The sequence below is a fragment of the Trachemys scripta genome, chromosome 21, assembly GCF_013100865.1.
Source record: "Trachemys scripta elegans isolate TJP31775 chromosome 21, CAS_Tse_1.0, whole genome shotgun sequence".
Taxonomy (NCBI): domain Eukaryota; kingdom Metazoa; phylum Chordata; order Testudines; family Emydidae; genus Trachemys; species Trachemys scripta.
Genome location: NC_048318.1, coordinates 3,087,062 through 3,113,163, shown reverse-complemented (window position 1 = coordinate 3,113,163; position 26,102 = coordinate 3,087,062). Strand labels below are relative to the sequence as shown.

The window sequence follows — 26,102 nt, the reverse complement described above, 5'->3', positions numbered from 1 at the left end:
GGGTCCGGAGGGATGGGGGCTGCCCGAAGCCGGTAGCGCTGGCTCGGGCAGCGTGGCTCTTAAACAGAGCCGAAGTCTGAGTCAGGGGAGGAGCAGAGTAGCCGCGGGAGAGGAAGTGCCCGGCTGGTATTTTTCCCAGGCATGTTCGGTTTTTTGGCAGTTCCCCCCAGACGGGGGTTTGATTGCCGAAAAGCCGGACATGTCCGGGAAAAACCGGACGTATGGTAACCCTAGTATATGTATATCTTCCTACTGTATTTTCCACTGCATACATCTGATGAAGTGGGCTGTAGCCCATGAAAGCTTATGCTCAAATAAATTTGTTGGTCTCTAAGGTGCCACAGGTACTCCTGTTCTTTTTATTAAAAATGTAGCATCAGTGATTCGGTCTTGGATAATGTTTTTGGGCAAGTTTGTGACTTTTCTGATAGGTAAAGTAGATGTGTTTCTACATGTATCTTTATTTTATTTGACAAATCCTAGGATTGTTAAGTCTGGTCTCCCCTGGCTTAATTTAAAGGCTCATTGGGTGTCTCAGACATATGGACATGGAGCTTTCTTTGTCTTTGAAGTGTTAGAGAATCTAAATCAATAACAAACAGAACTTATTTCCCAACTGTATTTGTTAAAGAGGTGTCAACAAAATCAGAGTCTTATGTATTCTGAATGAAAATCCCTTCTCTTTTTAATCAGGTTTCGTTTCCCTCTTGTCTGATATCACTCCTATTGGTTTTGTGTTTATGGAGTCTCTGGGCTTGTCAGGATTAGAAAAGTTTCATTGGTTCAACCAGATTGATTTTAAATTGATTCAAACTGGTGCAATTTTACTACCCTATTCTGGTCCACAGGAGAAAAGTCCTGAAGTTCTAGTGTAAACAAATCATGGCGGGGGGGGGGGAGGAGGGGACGCAGAGATTCTGTCAGGCTTTTTTCATGTATCAAATGGGAGTGAAAAAGGGCACAAACTCTGTGTGCTGTTTTGTTTGGGATTTCTTTGGCCTTTGCAGGTCACATTAAAAGATGAAGGGAGGATTTTAGGCCGGGGAATGCTTTTGAAGTATTACTTATTGCTAATTGCTTATCTAAGTTTACATTTACATGGCACTTTACACACAGAGAAACAGACACATCCTCTGCCCCAAAGAACTTGCAGTCTAAGGCAAGACAAACAGAAGACAAGACTGAGGACAACTGATCAGGTGAGGGGGTTATTGGTGAAGAGGGATTGCTTGAAGAGCTGCGTTTTAAAGATGAATTTGAGGGGGGAAAAAGGATATCTGGCAGGTGAGGGCAGGGAAAGTGTCCTAGCCCTAGGGGAGTATAGTAGAAGGCATGAAGCTGAAAGTGAAAGGAAGTGAGGAATGGCGAGGTAAGGGGAGAGGGACTGATCAGAGATCTAAGCAGGGCTGAGATTAGTGAGAAATTTGAATCAGATTCCATAAAAGACGGAAAGCCAGTGAAAGTATCCAGAGGGGGTGACATGGTCAGAATGACAGTGGGGGAGACTGCCTTTTGGGGCAGAAATGGAGAGCTTTGAGGCATGGGAATATTGAGCTGTTAATTCCTTATTTAGAGAGCTTCTGAATAAGCGTTGTAACAGGAATCCGAAATGCTGCTCTTGGGCTGTGGGCTGCCTTGCTCTTGGTTCATCCCTTCTGACCTGTTCCCTTTCAGGTGTTCAAGCGTCGCCCATCACAGCCTTTGATGTGAAAATGACCAAGTTAGGGTTTCTCCGCCTGTCCTATGAAAAACAGGACACGCTGCTCAAGCTTCTCATCCTGTCGATGGCAGCTGTGCTATGTAAGTCTGAGCCTTGATAACTGAATTATGAACATCCTCAAAAGGCAACTTCCAGAATGTTTCTAGTTCAGCTCCATGTTCTGCATTTCTTAGGGTAGCGGAACTCTGCTACTTTTAAAATAGCTTTAAAAAACCTTTCCATTATTTTTAAAACATTGAAAATAACATCTCCCCACCCCAACTCCTTAAAGAGCTGGATATCAGGCCAAACGCATTTTCTCCGATGACGCCACCACTTTTCACGGGTTTTAAGCTTTCATCTAACAAAGACATTGAGCTAAATCAAGTTTCCCTTGCTGTGTGAATGCTGTTCGTTGATTCTCCCTTCTGCCTGTGTATTGCAGCTTTCTCCACTAGACTCTTCTCTGTGTTAAGATTTGAAAGTGTCATCCATGAATTTGACCCGTAAGTATCCTCTTTGTGTCTTGTGGGCTCCGGTCAGTCTTTTTCCTTGTGAGAATGCAGAGATGGTGCTGTGTTTGTCAGGGTCACGTTACCCTTCTGCAGGTGCTGAGCAAATTGCTCTGCAGTAAAGATGGGGGATTGAAAAGGTACCCTTCATCACAGGCCTTTAGATTCCCCTCCCCAAAAAGCTGGCACTCCCCCTGTTGCCAATGATTCTTGCTGGAGAATGGAGCTGGCTTAGATGGAGTTAACTTGAACAGGTTCCCTGGTAGCTTTGGTATCAGTATGTTGCTGCCAGTGCGTGCCCTCTGGACCTGGTAGGGATGAATGCAGGACTCGCCCCAAAAGTACAAGTACAATAAAATATGCTTAAATAGCAAAGCTCTGAGTGCCCCTTGCAGGTTTGAGCTCATATTGGTTAATCTACTGGAATTTGTGGTCACCTTTGAAACTAGTAGAAGTACCCAAGGGAGGCGGGTAGGGCACCTTCGCTACAGAGGTGCAGGATGGTTTAGCGAAGCTGAAATAAAGTTTTGAACAGTTTTGTGACATGCTTGTTGGGAGGATGGGGGATCGGATTGGCTCTGCAAGTGGTCTCTTCTGGCCCTGCTTTTACTGAGGCTGTCTCAGTAAAAACACAATGCAACTATCTTGCAAAATGTTAGACAGCCCAGATATGCAGAGATCTGAGCTGCATTCTTTCTTTCTTCAGAAAATATATTGCCAACTCTTGTAGCTTTGTATTCGGTATCTTTAGTCGTGAATATCTACATCTGGAGAGAGGTGCAGCTGATCACATCGATACCTGCTAAAACTCAGAATGCATAGTAAAGAAATGGCCAGAGCTCCTTGTATCTAATACTCTGTGCTTTTGCACACGAATCGCCTACGGATTTTATTTCAAGACTGCATACTGCTGAGCACTTGGGCTGGCACTCACGTGTCGTAAGTGGTGGCACTTCCTCATGCATTGATTAGTTAAAGGCTGAGATTGGAACCTGAGGAGCAGTAAACAGCATTTCCCATGTCCACGCTGCAGACACACTCAACATTTCATGATATTGCAGGTATTTTAACTACCGCACGACCCGCTTCCTGGCAGAGGAGGGCTTCTATAAATTCCACAACTGGTTCGACGACAGAGCCTGGTACCCCTTGGGGAGGATCATTGGTGGAACCATTTACCCAGGTAAAGCCAGGGTGTTTCTTTTTCACTAAACCCCACTTTAAGGTACAAGAAGTTCAGATAATGCAGATTCCAAGCCCTTATCTTGGTTCAAGAGACTTATCCCTTAATCTTGTCTCTCCTGTTCCCTAGCTCAGAGATTTTTGTGGCAGGGCAATCAAACTTGATTTTTCTCTCTCATTTTACATCAGTGTCATGAAACATTAGACTTGTTCTTACTGGTTGCGTAGCTGAAATGGTACCTAAGAAGTAATTTTGGATAAACAAATTGACTAGTAATATGATAACCCACTGGGCTAGCATCTGATTATGGTAGTTCAGATAGTCCTTGCTGGGACTTAGGGATTCTTCATCTAAGATAATGTGATTGGAGCTGCACATGCCTGTGTCTTTCTTTCCCCCCCCCCCCCTTTCTTGGTTTGGATTTTGGACAGTAGTTGGCTGGCGTGAATTATACTGTTGATTGTATTTGCACTGTGGTACCTGATTAATACAGAGGTGGAATTCTCTGAGCTCACACATGATCTGGGCCTTCACAATTCTAATACAGCCCTGAGACAAGACTCCACTTAAATGTAGTCCAGTTTTGTCCTGCATGGTTGCACATTGCTGCAGGTTCTCCAAAGGTGGAACATAGTTCAAAGCTGCTGTCTGGTTTACTCAAGGCCAGCTGGGGGAGGAAGTCTGCACTTCATCCCATGTTCAGAGCCCAGTTAAGACAGGTGCCAGATGTCTTTTAAAGGGTCTGGAGTATTTTGATGGCTGTTCCTTTAAATCTGACAGCATCCTCTTGGATCCCCTGTTTTATATCCTCTCCCCACCAAACCCCTAATTTTAGGAAGGTTTGGAGGTCCCTGAGACCTTCAGATAATACAGTGTTAAGGGCAATATAAGTACCTAGATGTTCATAACGTACGTAAGGAATTAGTTTAAATGCTTTAATTTGATAGTGTCCCTTTACAGCAACTAAATTATCCCTTATCTTAAAACAGCATCTCAGTTGCCTTCTATGCTAAATGAAGTATAGCTCATGTATTGCTGGTGAATCAATGACCCCTTGCTAACAAGATTGTCTCTGTCACTCAGGTTTGATGATCACATCAGCAGCGATTTACCATGTTCTGCACTTCTTCCACATTACCATTGACATCCGAAATGTTTGTGTATTCCTGGCTCCCCTCTTCTCTTCCTTCACCACCATAGTAACTTATCACCTCACCAAAGAACTCAAGGTAAAGAGTAGATCTGTGCATAACTGCTGAGTTTTGTAGCTTTGAGTAGGGGGCATGAGATTTGCTGTCTGGTGTACCTGTATGACAGAGCAGAAGCACTGAGAATTGCGGTGAGAGCTGAGATTATGGTCCTTAATACTTCTGTTACTTTGTCTATTGATTATTTGCTGGTTGAGAGCCAGATTCATCAGGTAGTTCAGTTTATTCATCTGGCCATGAAAATCCCCCAAACTATTTGTGAGGCCTGTATATTCTTGACTGGGCTTTTTGTTGACTCCTACCCAATGGGATCTTTTCCATGCTCTATTTCATTTTGCACTGACCTCTGAGTGCTTGGCCCTGACTGGCTTTGATGGGGAGGCCAGCGGCATAGCAACCATGTTGGGGTCTTATAGACTAGGAAGAAATAGCAGCTCTCCCATTCTGTCATGTTTAGGGCCTGTGTCTCACGCATTGCTCTGTGAGTGCTACAAATCCCACCGGGGATTTGTAAATAGCAATAGTTGGCCTAGGTTTCCAGCTTGAGTCCTGTTTCCTTGCTCCTTATTATGTTAAATATGGTAGGGAGAATGGGAGTAGGAGGGGTTGGGGCTTAAATATATTGCCTCAGCTTGACCCAAAGGCAGCTCTCTGAGTTGAGTCAGGATCTCTACTTGTTTGAGGCATCTGGCCCACAGTTTATTTTGTGCCCTTTAAAATTCTCTGCTGCCTGGAGATGCCTTTTGAATGACCTACAAGGCCTCCAAAGCCACCGCCCTGTCTTGTTCACCTGCACGAGCAATGCAGTTCAGTCCCAAGAGCCTGGTATTTATTTTCCCACCGGAGCTGCTTTGCACAGTGATAGTGCAAAGTCATTCATGTTTGCTTACTTCTGCCCACTGGCTTTTAAAAAGGTGTTTGAGCTGGAGAGGGTGACCTTGGCATTGCAGCTTGGGCTACTGCCCATCTCTTCCACTTCCCAAACATCCTTCCTCATTCAGTCTCATATGTTCGTGTTTCCCTTGCCAGCCAGCCCAACTGGGAGTTTCAACCTTACTGTCAGCATTTTGTAGCCATAATGAAGGTTTCAGGATCCTGTTTAGATACATCTCTGTGAGTTCCTTCTGCCAGCTTTTTGCCAGGGTGGTACATGCAGTAATCAGGTTTGACTCTCTGGTCTGTGTTTCAGTCTCTGTACTGATCCCCCTCTAGCAAACAAGACCCCCTCTAATGGGCCCCAAAGGGGATCCTCCTCCAGCTCTCCTCAGCTGAAGGCAGGCTCTGACACAGGTCTCAGAGGGAGAGGGGTATTGCAAATCTTCTCTAGGGCCCCTGGGGCTGGGAGAAGTGATTAATTTACCAAGTCACTAAGCAGGAACTCTGCCTTGGATTAGTTTGCTTTTGCCAGCCATGCTTGTTTGTAAATCTCTCTTTAAAGACTGAAGTTGAATCTCTTTCTCTCTGACCATATGTGGTTCCCAGGATGCAGGGGCAGGTCTCCTAGCCGCTGCCATGATTGCCGTGGTGCCTGGTTACATCTCTCGTTCTGTGGCTGGCTCCTATGACAACGAAGGTGAGATCAGTGGGACTCCAAAACGGGGTTCTGTAGAGACAGAAAGTAACCCCTAAAGAACCACTATGTGCTGAAAACTGACTGTAAAAATAGCATAGTGGGATTCTTCCTGTATTCGCTCCCAGAGACACACAACCGGGTCATTCCTAATCAATAATGATCCACCAGACAAAATCTTCACTGCATTGAGATGTGGCTTTCCTCCTGCCCATCCAGCATGTTTTGCCTGTCCAGTCGAGGCAGCTGACCTCTCAGGACAGAAAGCATCTTTTCTCTTTTGTACAGAAATGAGTATGCTAATCATACTCTAATAGGAATATCATCCGTTTCAAGTCACCAAGTGATTCTACCAGCTCCATAAACTCTTGCCGTGTTTTTTCTGCCTCTTACCTCATTGCCAGTAACAACAATTCTGCAACTGAGATGGAGACAAGTTTGCTCTTGTTTACCTAAAACAGAATAGAATCCAGCCTGCTCTTCTGTAGCTGTATTGGTACTGCTGGGGCTACCAAGAATCATCTTGTCAGTAAAGTTAGCAGATGTGACTTGGAGACGCACCAGAAGCAAATGTGTAGAGTCAGAAGGGACCATTTTTACCTTTTTTAAACCTTAAACAGCGCTTTAAAGTGTAATTTAATTTACGTTTAAATTCATATATGGGGTAGATGTTTCTTCCAGGGGCCCAAGGCAACATAGACAGTGACATGTTAAATTGTCTGTGTAGCAGACAGTCATTTTGTAGGCCTCTACTCTTTGGGATAAGGATTTCTGGCGTTCCCTCTGTGAAAGGTGCACACAGCTTGTAATATATTGAAATCTAGGTAGGCGCTGCCACTGCATATGTGGTTCCCAAACCAGTGGGAGTTGTCAGGAGCTGGACTGTGTGTGCTATGCCCTGGTCCCATTACTGAACCTTGAGGGAAGGACATCTTGACATGGGGCAGTAACTTTCATAGGAGATCCCATTGCCAGTGATGCAATGGCTATTACTACTGCGAGGCAATTTTGTCTCCTTGGACAACACGGTGGACCTAGGGTCAGGTTTACCAAGGTTTTTAGGTGCCTAAAGATGCAGATGTTGTCTAGTGAGATTTACAAAAGCGCCTAAGCAAGTTGGGCACCTAATCCCCATTGAATTAAAGGGCTTGTCCTTTTTGCCACAGTGAGGTTGTCCTGGGCCCTTCAGGGCAGACGTTTGTTTTTGTGTCCATAGTCTTTCCAGGCTGATTTCTGTACATTATTTTGCTCAGGTATTGCAATATTCTGTATGTTGCTAACTTACTACATGTGGATCAAAGCAGTGAAGACTGGCTCCATCTACTGGGCAGCCATGTGTGCCCTTGCCTACTTCTACATGGTAAGTGTCTGTTTCTGCTCATGATGTTGAGGAATCTCCAACAATCCAGTGACCACTTCAGATGTGGGAGTTGACCAGAAGTAACCAAAATGCAGCCTGGGTGTCAAATGTGCCCTGCAGCTGTCTTTGGCCTGGGCTACACTAGCGGGGTAGTTCGAACTAAGATACGCAACACAGCTACGCTATTCGCGTAGCTGAAGTCAGAGTATCTTAGTTCGACTTACCTGGCCATCCTCATGGCGGCGAGTCGACTGCCAGGGCTCCCCCGTCGACCCCGCTTACTCCTCCTGCCGAGGTGGAGTACGGGCGTCGATTCGCGGATCGATTTATTGCGTCCAGACGACACGCGATAAATCGATTCCCCGATGCATCGAACACTATCTGGTGGGTAGTATAGACGTACCCTTTGTCTCTGTTTCAGCATGCAGTCTTCCATCCTGTGTTCCTTGGTGATTCCTATATGCAGGGTGTATCCTCCCTGCGGTGCGCCTGGGTATTGAAGTTGAGGATGGCTGCATTTTGTATCATTTTATACCAGTTACATGTGCCTGCCTAGTTCCTACCAGATTGCTAATGGGGCCAATGGTTGGGAGCCCTTGAATTGACTCCCGGCTGATTGAGCTTTATTAACCATTGAATCTTTTTATTATAGGGGGTGCTGTTGCAGAGTCCAGGTGTCAAAGGCCTTGTCCTCACTAGGAGAAAAGGTGTATTTTTAACACATTAGCCGATCAAAGTAAAGCCTAGGGTTTCCATTGACAGACTGACATGTTAAAACTACAACTTGCCTTGCCTACACTAGGATTTTAACCTGGGTTGGCCTTCACCTCTTTTCCCAGTGCTGCCTAGCATGCTGGCTGGTGTCCCAGGACTCCAGAGCAGCCCAGCAGAGAGACTGTTAGCAACTCCAGTGTAAAGAGAATTGATCTGAGGTGATGATTTCAAAGCCAGTAGGACGTATTTCCCCCCTCCCGTGGAATAGTCATCCTGATCTGTTGAAAAGAAGTGAGGGGCAAAGCTTTCACTCCTCCTGTTTCCTGTGGAGTGGGTTTCATTTTGTCCAGTAATCTAAGCCTGCCTGGATGCTGTCATTAAGACCGAGGGTCGCTGTATATTCCCAGATGCTATCTTCTGTCGCTTTTTCTTTATTTGGCTATTTTGAATGGAGCAAGTAGGGTCAATGCTCCATTCAGCTTTTATGAATACTGTATCAGATTAACTGCTAATGATTCTCAGTGTTACATGCCATGTTGTTTGTGCATAGTGGTAGCATTGGAGAGTCTGGGTAAGCGTCACCTAAGACTATATTCATAATACAGCAGATAATGCATGATCTGAGATGAGCCATCCTGAAATTCTTCCATTTGGCTACAAAAATAATTAGATTTCTCCTTCTTTGGGTGCATTTTCCTGTCAGGTCAGTGCTGGAGAGCTCATTTAAACTATCAGAGAAAAGGCAGATGTTTAAAGAGGAGTCACTTCTTTAAAAGGAAAGATGTTTGGAATTGGGGCAGCACCATGATCTTTACATGTTCTCTTCCCTCTAGTGGGATGTGCTTAATGTACAATCAATAACATTTGCCCAAACCTGCTAAGAGAAACTGTGAACTAAGTGTTAGAAAAGCCAAAGAGGGACATTAACTCTGCATTGTTTGAAGTCATCACAAGAAGGCTGCTATATATGGACAATGTTCATTCTGAAGCACGTTTTGAATTGGTAACTGTTTGAAAACCACTGGAGTATGATCAGGAGTCTCACGTGTGTGGCATTGGTTATTATGAGAAATTCCAGTTTTCACTTGGGTTTTGATGGGAATTTGTTACCTTTTAAAGGGAATTTTGAAAGTGTTAGTTTGCTTAAGACTCAGACCACTCCTGAGTGAAAATGGTTCTGTTTTTGAGCAAAAGCCCATGATACTTTGTGGGTATGTTGTAAGATTGGACCAGTTATCCTATGTGGCCTACGTGGCACATGAGGGTAGCTGCAGTCTGTCTTACACAAACTATGAGCATACCATGCATTTCTGTGAAGTTGGCAAGCATGGTCCTGTGTTGGATAGAGTTTGAATGCCCTGTAGTGAAAGATGCACAGCTCAGCTTAGATTGTCTTCCTTAATATATTTACTTAAATATTGATGGTATTTGATCTGCAGCATGTTTGTTGCTTCCCTGAGTGCACAGTCTTTCGTCCACTCTGCAGTTACTTTTCCCAGTCGCATTAGCCATGATTTGTATAAAAGGGAGAATGGCTTTTCCGCATTGTAGTACTCTGGGCCCAGTTGTCTCCCTGTCGAAAGGAGTAAGGGAATGGGAGATGGGCTGTAGAATATTAACCTCTTTTCCATCCCCGCAGTGCAACTTGTTCTGAGCATAGAATTGTTCTTTTCTCTTCTTACCCAGGTCTCCTCGTGGGGTGGCTACGTGTTTCTGATTAACCTGATCCCCCTGCATGTCCTTGTGTTGATGCTGACAGGACGCTTCTCCCACAGGATCTATGTAGCCTACTGCACAGTGTACTGCTTAGGAACCATCTTGTCTATGCAGATTTCCTTTGTTGGCTTCCAGGTAAGGGAATCAAATGAAGCAATGAGATGGAGTATGGTCTAGTGGTTAGAGGAGGGGAACTACAGGTTGATGTTTGAGTTCTGTTCCTGGCTTTGCCACTAACTTACTGTGTAACCTTAGGGGAGATGCTTCACCTTTCTGTCCCTCAGCTCATCTGTAACAGAGAGATAAGACTGAATTTCCTCCCAGAAGTGTGCAGGGCTTCATGAACTTTGGTAAAGCTCTTTGCACTGTTCCTCAGAGGGCTGCAGGCTGTTATCAGTGCTAGCAAATATCCTGACCTGCTGTATTCTGGATATTTTAAATTATTATAAAATAGCTATAAGTTTCAAATCACTTGGGTTTACCTGTTCTTAAAACCACTTGGTCTTCACGGACTTGCTCAATACCATTGTGATTAAGGTCATTGTTTCTTATTCTGGGTTATACTAGTCCTAGTGCTAATTATGGAAGGTCGGGTTGTCCAGTGGGGGATGGATTCTACTTCCAGCTCTGCCATACTGACTTTCTGGGGCCTTGGGCAAGTCACTTAACCTCGCTGTGCCTCTGTTTCCAGCTCTGTGAAATGGGGAGAATGCTGCTTTACAGCTTTTGTAAAATGTCACATGTTAACAACTTCACCCTGCGCAAGGTTGTAAGGCTGGGTGACTTCTACAGCAGTAGGCTGGTCCTAGATTATTCACTGCATCTTTGTTGTTGCCTTTTATTAAAATACCCCTATTTTCTCATAAATGAATGAGCCAGCTGAAACCGGCTCTAGCTTCAGTTACATGGTCTTTCTGGGCTCCTGCTTAAATACTCAGGAGACTTTATCTGAGCCACTGCCATATGCTAAATGTTATGGTATCAGTTCAGGTCAGCATCTTTGTTTTAACAAGTTCTTGGGGAGAGAATATATGGAAAAAGAGATTGGTATGATCAGGGCTCTCATTGTGGCTCTTGGATTTAATTTTCCTTGTGACTTCCTAAGAGCTTTAATTTGTGTAAGAAAGTGGCTTCTCCTGGCAGAGAGGGGAAAGCTTCATGTGACTCAGTGAGAACGTTGCTGGAGAGCACGTTTGAAATGTCTCTGCCGTTCTCCTCCGCATCTGATCCCATTCTTTCTCCTCACAGCCTGTCCTGTCATCTGAGCACATGGCTGCCTTGGGGGTCTTTGGCCTGTGTCAGATCCATGCCTTTGTGGATTACCTGCGCAGCAAGCTGAACCCCCAGCAATTTGAAATTCTCTTCAGAAGCGTGATCTCCCTGGTTGGATTTGTCCTTCTCACGATAGGAGCCGTGCTGATGCTGACAGGTAGATTGAGATATGTGACGAAAGCTGTGCTGGTGGTGGTGACGGAACACATGAATTTTCTGCTTCACTTCCCTGGTATTGCTTTGAAAAGTGGCCTAATGGTTAATTTCAATTCATTCCTTTAATGAAACAGGAAAGAACTCTTACCTTGGCTGAGAAATTGTACTAGCTTTTGTACCAAATTCTGCATGCAAAGTGTAGCTCTACTCTGAAATGTAGAAATAGCTCCTTCTTCCTCAAACCTGATCCCCTGTGTGTATGTTCAGAGTCATAATCTTCTTACGTTATTCACTAAAAGCATGTTTTTAGTATTTTTGTTAGCCCAGCTGAAGCGGGAGCTGGAGCTGGGCTATGTTCTGGTTCACGCATCATCAATAGAACAGTTGACTCATCTCCAGCGATAGACTCTGTATGGTTGGTGATAGAAGTGTCAGAAAGGACTCTCAGATCCCACACTGAGTTTGCTGAGCTTGACTTGGAATCTGAACAGATTTGATCTGGCGTCAAGGAGAGACTATTAAAAACGGCACGGTGGACCTCCGTGCTGAGAATGCCTTTCAGAGGAGAGCTGCACTTTACAGCTATTTTAAAACCTAGTAATTCTGAGGAGCAATACATTCAATATATTAATAGTGTTGCATGTGATCAATATTTGTGAGATAAAATTACAGTTCTACGTATTCGTCCTCTGTGGAAGTACTTTTTGGTGTAAACTGACTCGTGACTCCAGTATATAAATGTGGATTTCTCTCCTCTCTGCCAGGGAAAATCTCGCCTTGGACTGGCCGTTTCTACTCTCTGCTGGATCCTTCCTATGCAAAGAATAACATTCCCATCATTGCTTCAGTCTCTGAGCACCAGCCCACCACTTGGTCCTCCTATTACTTTGACCTGCAGCTTCTGGTTTTCATGTTCCCAGGTGAGTTCAGTGCATTTATTTATGGAATATGCTCAAACCAATCATCTTCAGATGAAGAAAAAATTGCTGCAGAAATGACAGGACCCTGCCCACACCAATTGGGCAAAAGCCCTAGAATGGAGAAGTTTTATACCAAAAGCTAAAACCTTGTCCTACAGAAGATCAGTAGGTGCACTGCAATGTCCACCTGGTTAGGACTATATTTTTAGGGCCATTTAAAACCTTCAGCTAGTGCACCATGGAGCTGCCCCCGACTTAGCATTGTCAGCCATGTGGTTCATAGTACATCCACTCTGAAACCTGCGCTTTTACTTCTGGAAACAGTTCAGAGTGTTGACCGTATGGCCTGGCCTATGTGGCTTGGGTCCCAACTGCCAAGAAAGAGCATTGTCTAGCAGACAGAACACGGGAATGGGAGTTAGGACTTCTGGGTTCTGTTGCCATCTCTGCTACTGTGTGACCCTGAGCAAGTCATTCCATTCTCTGTAAAATGGGATGATAATGCTTAACTGGCTTGTTAAATACTTTGAGATCTATGGATGGAAAACTATAGATACAATAAGCTCTAGGTATTACCACCACTGGAGAGACAGCCTATCCCCACCATGAACTGTTGTCACTGCTGAGGTTACCCCAGGGGCCTTTGCCCTCAGTCTTTAGACTTGAGCATTTGGGGTTAATTGGTGCTATTATTTTGAATTACACCTAGATATGAATAAGAAGCCAGTGCAGTCTGCAGAGCATTGGTTAGTGAGGGTACTACAGCCTAGTATGCTTCATACACAAAAACCCACTAAATCAGCGGAAGCATTCATTACTGTGCCAATAAAATGTCCTGCTCATTGTGTCTTAATGCTGTAGCACACCACATGCTCATGGATCTTCTTGTTGTGCACAGTAAGCCCAGCATTTGCTCAGTCTTCTAACCTTCATCCCCATGCTGACAGACTAATTCATCACAAGGCAGCCTTTCAATACCTGACCAGCACTGCCCCATCCCTGCTGTTAATGCATTGTAGCCTTGCATTCCCCTTGGACAGCCTAATGCTGCATGTAGCTGATTTCATTGTTGGCATCAGGTGATGCATTCTAAAATCAGGTGATTCATAACATTCTGCTTTGGTCCTGCACCTGTTTAATACAATATATTTTAACTCTTGGCCTGGAAGGAAATTGCCAAGCTGGCTACTGACCTGTCTCTCCCTCTCTTACAGTCGGTCTGTATTACTGTTTCAGTAATCTGTCGGACGCCCGCATTTTTATCATCATGTACGGCGTGACCAGCATGTATTTCTCTGCAGTCATGGTGAGAGCTGCCGCGTGCTGAGGATTGAATGTGCGAAGTCACGGGGTTGACCATCCTGGGGATGGAAAAATGGGTAAAGTGGAGAACTAGGATGGCTCCTGGTCAGTCTGCTACTGACTCACTAGTGGCCTTAGAGTAATTTCTCCTCCCTGTGTCTGAACTTTCTCAATTGTCAAATGGGGCTAATGTTACTTACCCACAGAGTTGGCTGAAACAGTCATGACATTTTTCTGTTTTTCAATCACACATGGTTGTGAGGTTTTGCTAGGGAATGCAGCCTTGCGAGATTTTGGAAGTGGCAATGAAATATCATTAGTCTCTCTATTACCATCGCTGTGGGTGAGTAGGTTTTTGGGAGGGATTAGTGAATGTTCTTTCTAGTTTTACACAGCTGAGTTGTAAAGCCCATCGAGCTCCCCTGGTGGTAGGCTCTGGGTTTCATTATTAAAGCTGAGTGACTGATTGTGAGCCTAGTAGCTTAGGATTTTGCTGTAGCACATTGTGCCCCAGGTGAGAATTGACCTCTGTGCATGGAAGCATCCATTAATTCTTGGTTACAGTACAACACTATTAGAGGTTCTAGAAGTGATGTTAAATTAAGATCCCTCCTGCACATGGCTGGTGGCCATCACAGAGAAATTCAAAGACCCCATGGCACTAGACACCATGGTAACACCGGTGTGTTCACCATAATGACTGCCCACCAGAAAACAGTCTTATGTCCCAGGCTGGGATGGTTAGTGCGAAGTACAGAATGGCTCTTTGCCTGTACAGTCATTGCATCGGTGGGGAGGAGTTATACGCACCTACAGTCTGTATTTCATTTCTGTGCTCACTGTGCATTTTGCTAGGAGCTCATCGTTTTGTGTCCTGCTGTCTTCAACAGGTGCGTCTCATGCTGGTTCTGGCCCCAGTTATGTGCATTCTGTCCGGCATTGGGGTTTCTCAGGTGCTCTCCACTTACATGAAGAACCTGGATATCAGCCGACCAGACAAGAAAACCAAAAAGCAACAGGACTCTACCTACCCTATTAAAAACGAAGTGGGTTTTCATGCATGATTATAATCCAGGCTTCAAGGGGAAGCCATGTGGGGACTGATTTGGGGGAAGTGCCCCAAACCTCTATGGGGGAATGTAATTAAAGGAGGTGGGGGAAGGAGATTGTGGGGGAGTGACATGGGGATGGTCTCTAGCCCTCCTCTTGAGTAGCGCAGAGAGATCAGTGGGAGAGTCTCTTGTCTAAGCATAGACCAGTCAGCGCTTGTGATCCCTGCACTTGGGTTGAGCACAGCTCTGTGATATGAAGTTGAGTTCTCTTTCAAAATGCGTGAACCATCTGACATGCTTTTGATACTGTCTGTTGCTTCCCTAGGTTGCCAGTGGTATGATCCTGGTCATGGCTTTCTTCTTGATCACCTACACTTTTCATTCGACTTGGGTAACCAGTGAGGCCTACTCCTCCCCCTCCATAGTGCTATCTGCTCGTGGGGGAGATGGCAGTAGGATCATCTTTGATGACTTCAGAGAGGCGTATTACTGGCTGCGTCACAATACGCCAGAGGTAAACTGCCGCAGGGGCTCTGCACAAACAAAGTGATCTTAGGGCTTGGTTTCAGGTGGAGCAGGGAGACTTGAATCCTGACATCTTACAGGGCTCTTGCACCTTCTGTCACTGGGGAGACAATGGCAACAATTTGGGCTAAAATGCCAGAATATTTGGCTAAATTAGATTCATTCCTAGTAAGGCTCAAAGAGGAGGCACTGATCAGGTTTATTATTTAAATGTGCTAAATCAAAACTGCAAACAGAATTAAATCTGTTTCTGATGAGCAGGGTTTTATGTTTATTTTCTCTACTGTTGTACCTGTCCACGGTGCACAACCACAGTCTGGACTCCTGGGTTCTAATTCCCCATGGCATGTGACGATGAGAGGTGACTTATCCAATATGTGCCTCAACTATTCCATCCGTAAAATGGAGATAATAGTTGCATAGCTCCCTTCTAGGAGAGTGAAGAGGCCTAACTAATTAATTATTGTTTGTAAAGGGCTCTGATAGCCTGGTATGAAAGGCACTACATGAGTGAATATTATTACACTGAGGGTAAGCATGGGGTTACATTTTTAACCCATCCCTAGGTCCCAAGCTTCCTGGCAGGGGCCACAAGGCCCTATTTGCAAGATACTAATAATCAGCACGATGGCATCACACACTAATGGAAAACTGTGGAAATGTAAGTTAGCTGCTTTTTGAGTGCATCTGTACAGGAAGGACCCTGATTGAATGCCTTTCATCACTTGCAGAATGACTTGCCTTTATGCTGTTAATTTCTTGGGGAAGTGAAGGTTCTTTGCCATACTGTCTGTTGCACATCAGCTGGTTTGTTTTCTGTAGAGTTGCCTGTGGCACACGGAGCTACAGTTCACGAGCGCTGGGCTGCTGGCCTAGACTTGTGGGAAGCAAACAGCTTTGACACATTTGTTTAGTTTGTGGGAGGTTATGAAAGTGTAGGTCAGTTGTTGCTCTAACTAACGTTACCATTATGTCCCTTTGGACTGGCACTGGGGAGTACAGCTCACCTCTGCAGAGGGATTGCCTATGAGCATGAACCTCCAAGTTCCAAACACCTCGGGAATGGGAATTGTTCGTAACTCTGAAATGTTTAACTCTGAACAAAACGTTATGGTGGCTCTTTCAAAAGTTTACAACAGAGCATTGACTTAATACAGCTTTGAAACTTTACTGTGCAGAAGAAAAATGCTGCTTTTAACCATCTTAATGTAAATGAAACAAGCACAGAAACAGTTTCCTTACGTTGTCAAATCTTTTTTAACTTTCCCTTTATATTTTTAGTAGTTTAACACTGTACTATATTTGCTTCCCTCCCACCCCCTCTACTGCTTCCTGATTGCATATTTTTGGTTCCACCTGGGTTGTGTGGTTGACCGGTCAGTTCATAATTCTGGTGTTCTTAATTCTGAGATTCTACTGTGTGTCTCTGTCTTGGCCTCCTGAGACCCAATGTGTCATTTTAAATTTAAAACTGTCCAGTGCAGTGGGTAGTTCTGTCACACATAACATAGGTTCAGAAATTATCTCAGTCCCTGGGTCTCTGGAGCAATTGGTTGTATTGCAAGACTGTTTGTCTCCAGAAGGTAACATGTTAGTGACTCACTCTACAACTAATGCATGGAGCAGTTCCTGTATTGGACCTATCTAGTCACGCAAATCAACCGTTTTAGATGGTTACAGCATAAGGCAGTTTGATCCTGCCTATGTAGTCTAGAACAAACTGCATCACAACTCCACATTCTAGCGTTATAGTCTGGATCTTTGCACAGCTGTAACACACTCTAACGTGGTTGTAATACACCTTGGTTCAGTCTGTGAGCAAGAATGCTGTCCACTGACATGGTCAGTTTGGCTGTGTAGATATGCCTTTGGCCACAGATTTCAGACTCGAAGGAAGAGACAAAATGGCAAGGTGGGGGTTCCTCTGGATACATCCTTAGCTAGAGGTGATCTGTACGTTGAAATTGTTGAGGGGAATATTGGCAGGCACAGCATCTTTGAGCCCCTTCTCCATTTTAACCAAGCCTTGCTCGGCAGCTTTCAATGAATTCCCTATTGCAGACTTGCCCTCTGTGTATTTTGTAGCTGGGAAATGAGATAGCAGACGGTTCTTTTCCAGATGTCTTTATTTGCAGAGGTGGCCCAGTTTGCTGCAGAGCTCAGCTGTTTGAGCAAGCTTTTAACACCTTCCCCCCCCCCCCCACTTTGTCTCTGAACCTTTGGTATACGTGGCTCTGTGGCTGCCCAACTTTTTTCCATCACAAACTAGTTCAACTTCAGTGAACTCTGTAGTGCCCTATAATGTTTATTCCTAAGCGACCCTAGAGCCAAAGGACTCTGGGAACCCGACACAAATGTTTAAGCTTGTCAGGGCAGATCACTCAGGCCTGCGACTGAAGTGTGTTGTAGTGGGAATAGGACCGCGCCCTTTCTGAATGTTGGTTGAAAGCAGGTGACTAATTGGTTCTTTTGTATTTGAATGCAGGATGCTAAGGTCATGTCCTGGTGGGACTATGGGTATCAGATAACAGCCATGGCAAATCGGACGATTCTTGTAGACAATAACACGTGGAATAACACACACATCTCCCGCGTTGGTCAGGTAGGTACAGTGACTCCTTGAACGCAGGACCTCTCTTCTTAGTGTACCAGAAAAACCTTCCATGGATGAAGATTAATTCTTCTTGGGTCCTGCACTGAAGGTGCAGGTTCTAGCTCTCATTTGAGTGACCCATGCTCTTATTTAATGATGGAGATGATTCCATGATGCAGCTTGTACTCGCACTGTGGATTTCATAGCTATTGCTTGATTCTGGCTTTGTTTTTCTCCAAGGCAATGGCATCCACCGAAGAGAAGGCCTATGAGATTATGAGGGAGCTGGATGTCAGTTATGTGCTGGTAATATTTGGAGGCCTCACTGGATATTCCTCAGATGGTAACATATGTCACTCTAAAACCCTTTTCTTACAGCTCTGCAGTGCAAACTCCTGCATGCTAACTCATCCCTCTAGCCCAATTGCCCACACTCCCTTCTTGCATGAATAACCCTTATTTCTGTGCTGTGATGCTCCCATCTCCTGCCTGCACAATGCACTGTAGCAGCTGCTGCACTGTGACACCACTGAAGAGCTGGCTGGAGCTACTGCAGTGCTGAGTATACTCTGCACAAGGAACAGGGGAAGGACAGACCTGGCTCCTGGTTACTCTTAAATTGGAAGGGGTGGTGGTTGTTTTTTGTAATCTATGTAAATTAATCCCAACACACAGACTAGAATGGACAGGTAGGCTGGAGGTTCTGCTGGGCTTCTGGGATGGATAATCAGTGTAGGGATGAGCAGGTGCGAGGCAAGGCCAGAATGCTGGTGAAAGCCTGGATTTGTTTGTACAATACTGTGTGATCAAAGGGTGTCTAGAGGGCTGGCTAATCAAATTGGATGGTATCTTCTGAGCCTTCGGGCTGCCTATTAGAAAAACACAAAACCAATTCTCTGCCAGGAACAAGAACAATCCTGCAATTCAATTGTAAGTACCCTCTGGAACTTACAATAGTGCATTATGCAGCAATTTTACAAAGAATTTACGTTACTGAGAGACTTATTATAGAGGGGGAAGGATAGCGCAGTGGTTTGAGCATTGGCCTGCCAAACCCAGGGTTGTGAGCTCAGTCCTTGAGGGGGCCACTTAGGGATCTGGGGCAAAATCAGTACTTGGTCCTGCTAGTGAAGGAAGGGGGCTGGATTTGATGACCTTTCAAGGTTCCTTACAGTTCTACGAGATAGGTATACCTCCATGTATTTTAGGTAGTGTTTAAGTGCCTCATGATCACTGATGTAGTGTGCATGTTTGAGGGAAGAATGCAGTTTGGGTAGCAGGTGGCGCATGTGTTCTGTGTTCCTGGGCAAAGTCACTTACTCTCTCTGCCTTCATTTCCCTATCAGTAAACTGGAGATAATTCCCTACCTCCTGGTGGGTATTGAGGTTTAATGAGTTCATGTTAACACTTGAGAAGAACTTAGATGGCACCTTTTTACCTATTTGCTCACTAAGGCCCTAGCCTTGATGATTAGGGGAGCTTACAGAGTTCAAAGCAGCTTTCTCTACCTTCAGCTTTCTTCACTCAGATCCACTTATACAGTTTCAGCCTGAAGTGAGGCTCTCCAGGAGGTCCAGCTGCTACTGACATGTCTGAATGTAGGGATTGAGGGCACCTGCCTTTCAGCTTTGTGCCTCCAGATGGGCAGTTGTCTCAATAACTACATGCCCTGTGTGTGGTCCTTCACATGGGTCACCTAACTGGTTGAGGCCTGAAGTCTGAAAGGTGACCCTGCTGAGTGCCATGCTTAGCTGCTTTGACTGCTTGCTTGAAGTACGTGTGATGCGTAAAATACTTTGATCTCTCTCTGCTACCTTCTTTAGATATAAACAAGTTTCTGTGGATGGTGCGAATTGGTGGAAGCACAGACACCGGGAAGCACATAAAGGAGCACGATTACTACACGCCGACAGGAGAGTTCCGTGTGGATAGGGAAGGTTCCCCTGTGTTGCTCAACTGCCTTATGTATAAGATGTGCTACTACCGCTTCGGGCAGGTCTACACAGAAGCCAGTATGTACTAATGGTCCTTACGTTGGTATTGCAGAAGAGCATCAGGAATACTGTTTAGGTGTTAGAGCAGGGAACATGGGTACCCAGACTCTGAGGTTCTGTTCCCAACTCTGACGCTAACTTGCTGTGTGAACTTGAGCAAGTCCTTCCTTTTTCTATCTCTTCTCTGTAAATGGAGAGGATGTTGCCCTGCCTCCTGGGGGTGAGGAAAGAGGGCTTCTATTGGCAGGGCTGTCATTCCAGCACCGCACAGCAGTGCAAAGTTCTATTTTGGAATATAAAATGCATTGCCAGGCTCTAGGCTTTCTTTGAAGGCATTGGTAGCTCCAAGCCTGCTGTGCTGATGTTGGCACATGACTGCCTTTCATGAGAACATCTTGATACCTGACACCAAAAAGTTAAGGATGCATTTGGAAAGGAATGCAAAAAATAACACCCACCTTGTTTCCCTGCTCTGGCTCGCCCCGAGGAGGCTTGTACTGCAGCCCTTTAGAACATAAAGAGATGAAAATCCGACTTTAAATAGGGGGCACAGACTGTTGGAACTCACAGTATGCTGTACATTCAGAATGGAGTCATCTGGGAAAGAGAAGAGCCTGGCCAGCTCCAGGTTTGGAATGCATTGTCTGCCCACTGGGTTTTGAGAGGCCTTGGGAAAGGATTTTCATTTGGGTTGGAAGGACCTGTATTTTTATTTCTGCCAGAAATGTGCACTCTGAAGCCGTTGGTCATTTTTCCCCATCCCTTCTTCTTTCTAGAGCGCCCCCCAGGTTATGACAGAGTGAGAAACGCTGAGATTGGAAACAAAGACTTTGAACTCGATGTGCTGGAGGAGGCATATACCACAGAGCACTGGCTAGTCCGAATATACAAAGTAAGCAGGCAGCGGGTTCTATGGTCCCTCTACAGGGGAGCAGGGGAAAACTGGGAACAGTCTGGGTATCTGGGGTTTGCCTGTGTTGGGATATGACCCTGTCTGACAGTCTTTTTGGAAGTGAGACTTTGGGAATTTTTTTTCTTTTAAACAAAGGATGGAGTCCAGCTTTCTAGGCAAGTTTAGGCTACTCATATGAGCTACAAGTCCTGGGAAGCTGCCAGGAATGCCATAATAATTGGACTGCTAAATTTAGAAAGGAGTTAAGCTTTAAACTTTCCTTCGGGGCTCTTTGTTTCTTTAGTTGGCACTTTCTATATTGTTACACAGGAAATGCCCCATTTTGATTAGGATTCTTGAACATTCCTTGCATGCCCAGAGAGGATGTATTTTGTCAGCTGTGCTACAGCGGAATTGAGAGGGGTAGGCCACCAGATGGCCGTGAAGATGAAGCTGCATAGACTAGATCACAGGTCTTATTTCTGCTATACTAAAGTAAACAATGAATGCAGAGAGTGGCACAGGTCTTTAGTTCCCCTGTACTGGTGCCATTTGTTTGGTCTTCATATGTGATCACATCAGACCTTCCCTGAAACCGCAAATACCATTTTTGCCCTTTCCATTAAAATATTCAAAGGCAGCATGGCTCACAAGTAGAAGTGGGTTTTATTCCCGCTTCTGCCACAGATTTGCTCTGTGACCTTGGACAAGTCTGTTCACCTCTGTGCATCCGCTTCTCTGTCTGTAAAATGGGGTTGATGATGATAGTAAGTCCATCAATGGCTATTAGCCAAGATGGTCAGGAATGCAGCCCCATGCTCCGGGTGTCCCTAAACCTCTAGCTAAGAGGAAATGGGACTGGACAACAGGGGATGGGATCACTCTGAAGCATTTGGCGTTGGCCACTGGCAGAAGACTGGATACTGGGCTAGGTGGACCATTGGTCTGATCTAGAGGGGTCTTTCTTAGGTTCTTATCTTAGTTACCAAGAGCTGTCAAAATCCACATATGGCTCCTATCACCATGGTACCTAGGCACTATAGAAGTATAAAGTGGTATTCTGTTAAACTGTGTTTGAAAGTGGATTATATCTGGATAGTAATATGCAGACAGCAGTCTAAAGAATTTGGGCTGACCGTTTTATTAAACTTTAAACACTGAAATTTAAAACTATCCTGTGGCTACTTCCAATGGACCATGTATGTGGAATATAACATTACAGACAAGTGAAATGATCCTAGAACAGGGGTCGGCAACCTTTCAGAAGCGGTGTGCCGAGTCTTCATTTATTCACTCTAATTTAAGGTTTCGTGTGCCAGTAATACATTTTAACGTTTTTAGAAGATCTTTCGATAAGACTATAATATATAACTAAACTATTGTTGTATGTAAAGTAAATAAGGTTTTTAAAAATGTTTAATAAACTTCATTTAAAATTAAATTAAAATGCAGAGCCCCTGGAGCGGTTGCCAGGACGCAGGCAGTGTGAGTGCCACTGAAAATCAGCTTGCGTGCCGCCTTCGGCACGCGTGCCATAGGTTGCCTACCCCTGTCCTAGAAGCAGTTGCTTCTCCCCTCACTTAGTTGGATAGCTTGTGAAAGGTAGGGAAACAGTATAAGTGAAATGACTTGCCCTTTTGGTGTTTAGAAGTGCATGAGCTCCGAACTGCAAAGTACTTATGAACAGGAGTAAAAAGAATGTAACTTTGAACGTTAAGTTGCCAATACAAAGTGAACAAATCAGTACTAATTTATGATTTCCTCTATACATGTGCTGGGATCAATACAGTATAGTAGTTCTCTGTGTTAGTGGAACTATAGAATGCTGCAAAGATTATTTGTGTCTTGTAGGTAAAGGACTTGGATAATCGTGGATTGTCAAGAACATAAATTTGCCTTCAGCTTTAACGCAAACAGCACTGACCGAGCCTTTGCCTGTGAAGCAGAATTTTTTTTATACAGTTTGTAAGTGCAGACAGGAGTTGGATTTAACTGCCCATGAAGTCCCGTCCTCATGCGTTCAGTCTGTCTTCGATGGAATGATTTTTTATAAATATGAACCGGTTACCAAATCAGAAATAATGGCTTTATGGTGGGTTGATTAAAGGGAGAATGAAAAAAAGTGTGTTTCTTTTTTCCCCTTCCACTGATGGTACCAGATGCAGCAATCCAGAGATCCACGCTTCTCCTGATAAACAGGAAAGTCATCTTGGCCTCTCTCTGTCAACACTCAGCAGTCCTTGTCCATTTAGAATTTCAGATCAAATCTATAAAACCTCTCCTCCTACCCAAACACGCAGTAAACTTCCTTGTGGTTTCCTATACTGGAGGGCACTGAATATAGTGCCGAATATAAGATGGCAGCACCTGCTCCCCTGACATATAAAACCAAGCCTCTCCCTGCCAGCCTGTATCTTCTGCAGCCTGTATCGTTCTAGGCAGCCTCTAGCTGCGTGAGCCACCTTGTTCCAGACTTCCCTCTCATGCATCAGTGGCATGGTTCAGTGTTAACAGCCTCTACCTGAACCCTCCAGTTTGCTTTCTCCTGGCAAGGTCAGTCCATACACCTCATTAGCAATGGAAGAAAGACTGAGCTGCATCACCCAAAAGGTGATTGACATTTTGAGTAAAAAGCTAGAATGATATAAAATTAATATGGCACACATTAAATGGGTTAAAAACTGGGTAACCGCTCGGTCTCCAACTGTAAAGGGGGAATAGTTATCAGGTAGGTGTGTTTCCAGTAGGGTCCCCTAGCTATCTGTTCTTGGCCCTATGCCATTTAGCATTTCTATCAATGATGGACAAAAACAAATAATCACTGATAAAGTTTGCAGATGATGCAGATTGGTGGTAAACAATGCAGAGGACAGGTGAGTGGTTGAGAGTGATCTGGTTCACTTGGTAAAGTGGGCACAAGTAAGCAATATGTGTTTTTAATATGCCTAAATGGTATACAGCTAGGAACAAAGGATATAGGCCATGCTTATAGCACGGGGGACTCTATGCTGGGAAGCAGTGACTTTGAAAAAGATTTGGGGGTCATGGTGGGTAACTTCCTCCTGTGATACTATGGCCAAAAGTGCTAACATGGGATCCATAAACAGGAATCTCAAGTAGGGAGGGTATTTTATCTCTATATTTGGCACAGGTGGGGCTGCTGCTGGTGTCCACAGCTGATGACCAGTTCTGTTGTCCATAGTTCAGGAAGGCTGTTGATAAATTGGAGAGGGTTCAGAGAAGAACCACAAGAATGGTTAAAGGATTAGAAAGATGCATTCTAGTAACTCAGCTCTTTCTCTTTGTTAAGCTAAACAGAGGCAAAGCTAAGACGTGACTTGATTACAGTCTAATAGGAGTGGCCAAATTTACTGATCCTCGGAGCTGCATACGACACTCTTCAGAAGTTTGAGAGCCAGGGCACACCTGCTGGGGGCTAGGTCTCAGGGCTTCAGCCCCACTTCTGTTGAAGCACCAAGATCCCCCTCCCCGCTGGACAGAAGCCCCTACCCCACCCCTGCATTGCAAGGCAGAGTTCCTGAGCTCTCTCTCCCCTCCCCTGCATCTGGTAGGCGGAGAATGGGGGCATGTGGGGAGCTTGTGAACTGCACTTTTAATGGTAAAAGAAACTGGCTCGCAAGCCACAGTTTGGCTACCCCGGTCTATAAGTTTCTACATGGGGAACACATTTAAGAATAGGCTCTTCGGTTTAGCAGAGAAAAATATAATACGATCCAATGGCTGAAAGTTGAAGCTAGACCAATTCAGACTGGAAATAAGGTGTAAATTTTTAAGGGTGAGAATAATTAACCATTAGAACCATTTACCAATGGTGGTGGTGAATTCTCCATCACTGCCAATTTTTAAATCAATGTATGGCAGAGAGGGAATCGGGACTGGGTTGGGGAGGAGGGAGCATGCCTGTTGCCATCTGACAGATGAAGCAGGCTTGTGCACACCCTGGGCTGGGAGTTGCCTCAAAGCCAGGAGATGGAGTTGGACACTAGTGTTCCAGGGACTGAGGAAGGTGGTCTGAGGAGAGCATGGCCAAGAGAAGTGAAGCAGGTTAGGGTAGCATACGTCCCACCAGTGAAGTTTATGGTTTCCTACAAAGTCCATCTATGAGGCAGTACAAGGCGGGAGTGTCCCAAGGACTAAGCACCTAGTGATAGGTTAACCACAAACTCAAAAGAACAAAGCATACCCTCTGCCCCCAAAACCAACCCCCCAGGAAAAATGTATAAACTGACATCTCCAGGTCTGCACTTTGGGACTTCTGAGATGAGTGTAGTAAATACCCAGAGAGCAGCTTAAGGTGAGGAGTCTCAGTGGGAAAGGCCTTGCCTCCTGCATGATCGAAGTTAGACCTTGGGATGGTAGTTATCTTGAAGTATCAGCTGATATTTCGTGTGCATGTTTGTGTGCACACGTGAGTGGGTGGAATCTCCTACAGCAGGGGTTCTCAACCTTTTTCTTTCTGAAACCCCCCCCCCCAACATACTACAAAAACTCCATGCCCCACTTGTGTCACAACTACTACTTTTCTGCATATAAAAGCCAGGGCCAGCGTTAGGGAGTAACAAGCAGGGCAATTAACCCTGCAATTGCCCCACTGTCACAGGGGGTTCCACAAAGCTAAGTTGCTCAGACTTTGGCTTCAGCCCTGGGTGGCAGGGCTCAGGGCCTGAGGCTTCAGCTTTCTGCCCTGGGCCCCAGTGAGTCTAAGACCGGCTCTGCTTGATGGACCCCCTGAACCCTGCTCGTGGCCCCCCAGGGGACCCTGAACACCTGATTGAGAACTGCTGTTCTAGAGTAGCTGCAGAACTCCTTCTCAGAGGATTACTGTGCCCTGTGTTCCCTTAACGGAACTTCGATGAAAGGACAGGAAGTCCCATGAGGAAGGGGATCCTTTGGTCCCATTGCTCCCCCATCCTGCCCCCCCCCCCCTTGAGTGCACCATCAGACAGGACGCCTGTGCAATGCTGGGCCCTGTGCCAGGCATGGGAACGTGCACTCCTGCCTGGCCTCTGCATATTTATTTAGCAGAACTGCATCAGCCTGGTTGACAGGATGCTCCTGTATGGAGGAGGTAACCAGATTTATCCCCAGGAGAACGTTTTTCTACCTAGAGTGGCATCAGGCAAGTACCTGGTACATTTTTCCTTTCCACAAATTAACTTGTGTCCACTGAAGCATGTACAGGGTTAGAGGTTCTGTACTTTGCCTCCTGATGGCCGGGCAGGCTGAAGGGAGCTGCTTCCATCTAGCTCACCAGAGGCATCTCCTGTTTCCCACCTAAACACTTTCTGTCCCAGCCTCTACCAGGGTCCAGCACCTCTCCGCCAGCAGCTCCAAGCACCAGCCTCCTCCTCCAAGGCACTTCACAGACACAGAGGAGTTTAGCCCCTGGCCATGGCACAGGCATCAGCATCA

The 26,102-nt window shown here is 45.2% G+C and overlaps 1 protein-coding gene across 1 annotated transcript in view; it reads left to right on the top strand.

Annotated features, from left to right (window-relative positions):
- STT3A (STT3 oligosaccharyltransferase complex catalytic subunit A) overlaps positions 1–22,791 on the top strand; it is a 26,557-nt gene extending 3,766 nt beyond the window's left edge. Inside the window, exons 2-19 of the mRNA XM_034754630.1 lie at positions 1,117–1,199; positions 1,675–1,800; positions 2,145–2,205; positions 3,273–3,394; positions 4,478–4,623; positions 6,085–6,175; positions 7,426–7,532; positions 9,933–10,097; positions 11,211–11,391; positions 12,155–12,310; positions 13,525–13,616; positions 14,503–14,658; positions 14,990–15,178; positions 17,675–17,791; positions 18,023–18,125; positions 19,607–19,795; positions 20,554–20,669; positions 22,521–22,791. Of these exons, the coding sequence (XP_034610521.1) occupies positions 1,713–1,800; positions 2,145–2,205; positions 3,273–3,394; positions 4,478–4,623; positions 6,085–6,175; positions 7,426–7,532; positions 9,933–10,097; positions 11,211–11,391; positions 12,155–12,310; positions 13,525–13,616; positions 14,503–14,658; positions 14,990–15,178; positions 17,675–17,791; positions 18,023–18,125; positions 19,607–19,795; positions 20,554–20,669; positions 22,521–22,559 (2,118 nt within the window). The 5' untranslated portion in view covers positions 1,117–1,199; positions 1,675–1,712 and the 3' untranslated portion in view covers positions 22,560–22,791. The remainder of the gene's footprint in view (positions 1–1,116; positions 1,200–1,674; positions 1,801–2,144; positions 2,206–3,272; positions 3,395–4,477; positions 4,624–6,084; positions 6,176–7,425; positions 7,533–9,932; positions 10,098–11,210; positions 11,392–12,154; positions 12,311–13,524; positions 13,617–14,502; positions 14,659–14,989; positions 15,179–17,674; positions 17,792–18,022; positions 18,126–19,606; positions 19,796–20,553; positions 20,670–22,520) is intronic.
- The last annotated feature ends 3,311 nt before the right edge of the window (positions 22,792–26,102 follow it).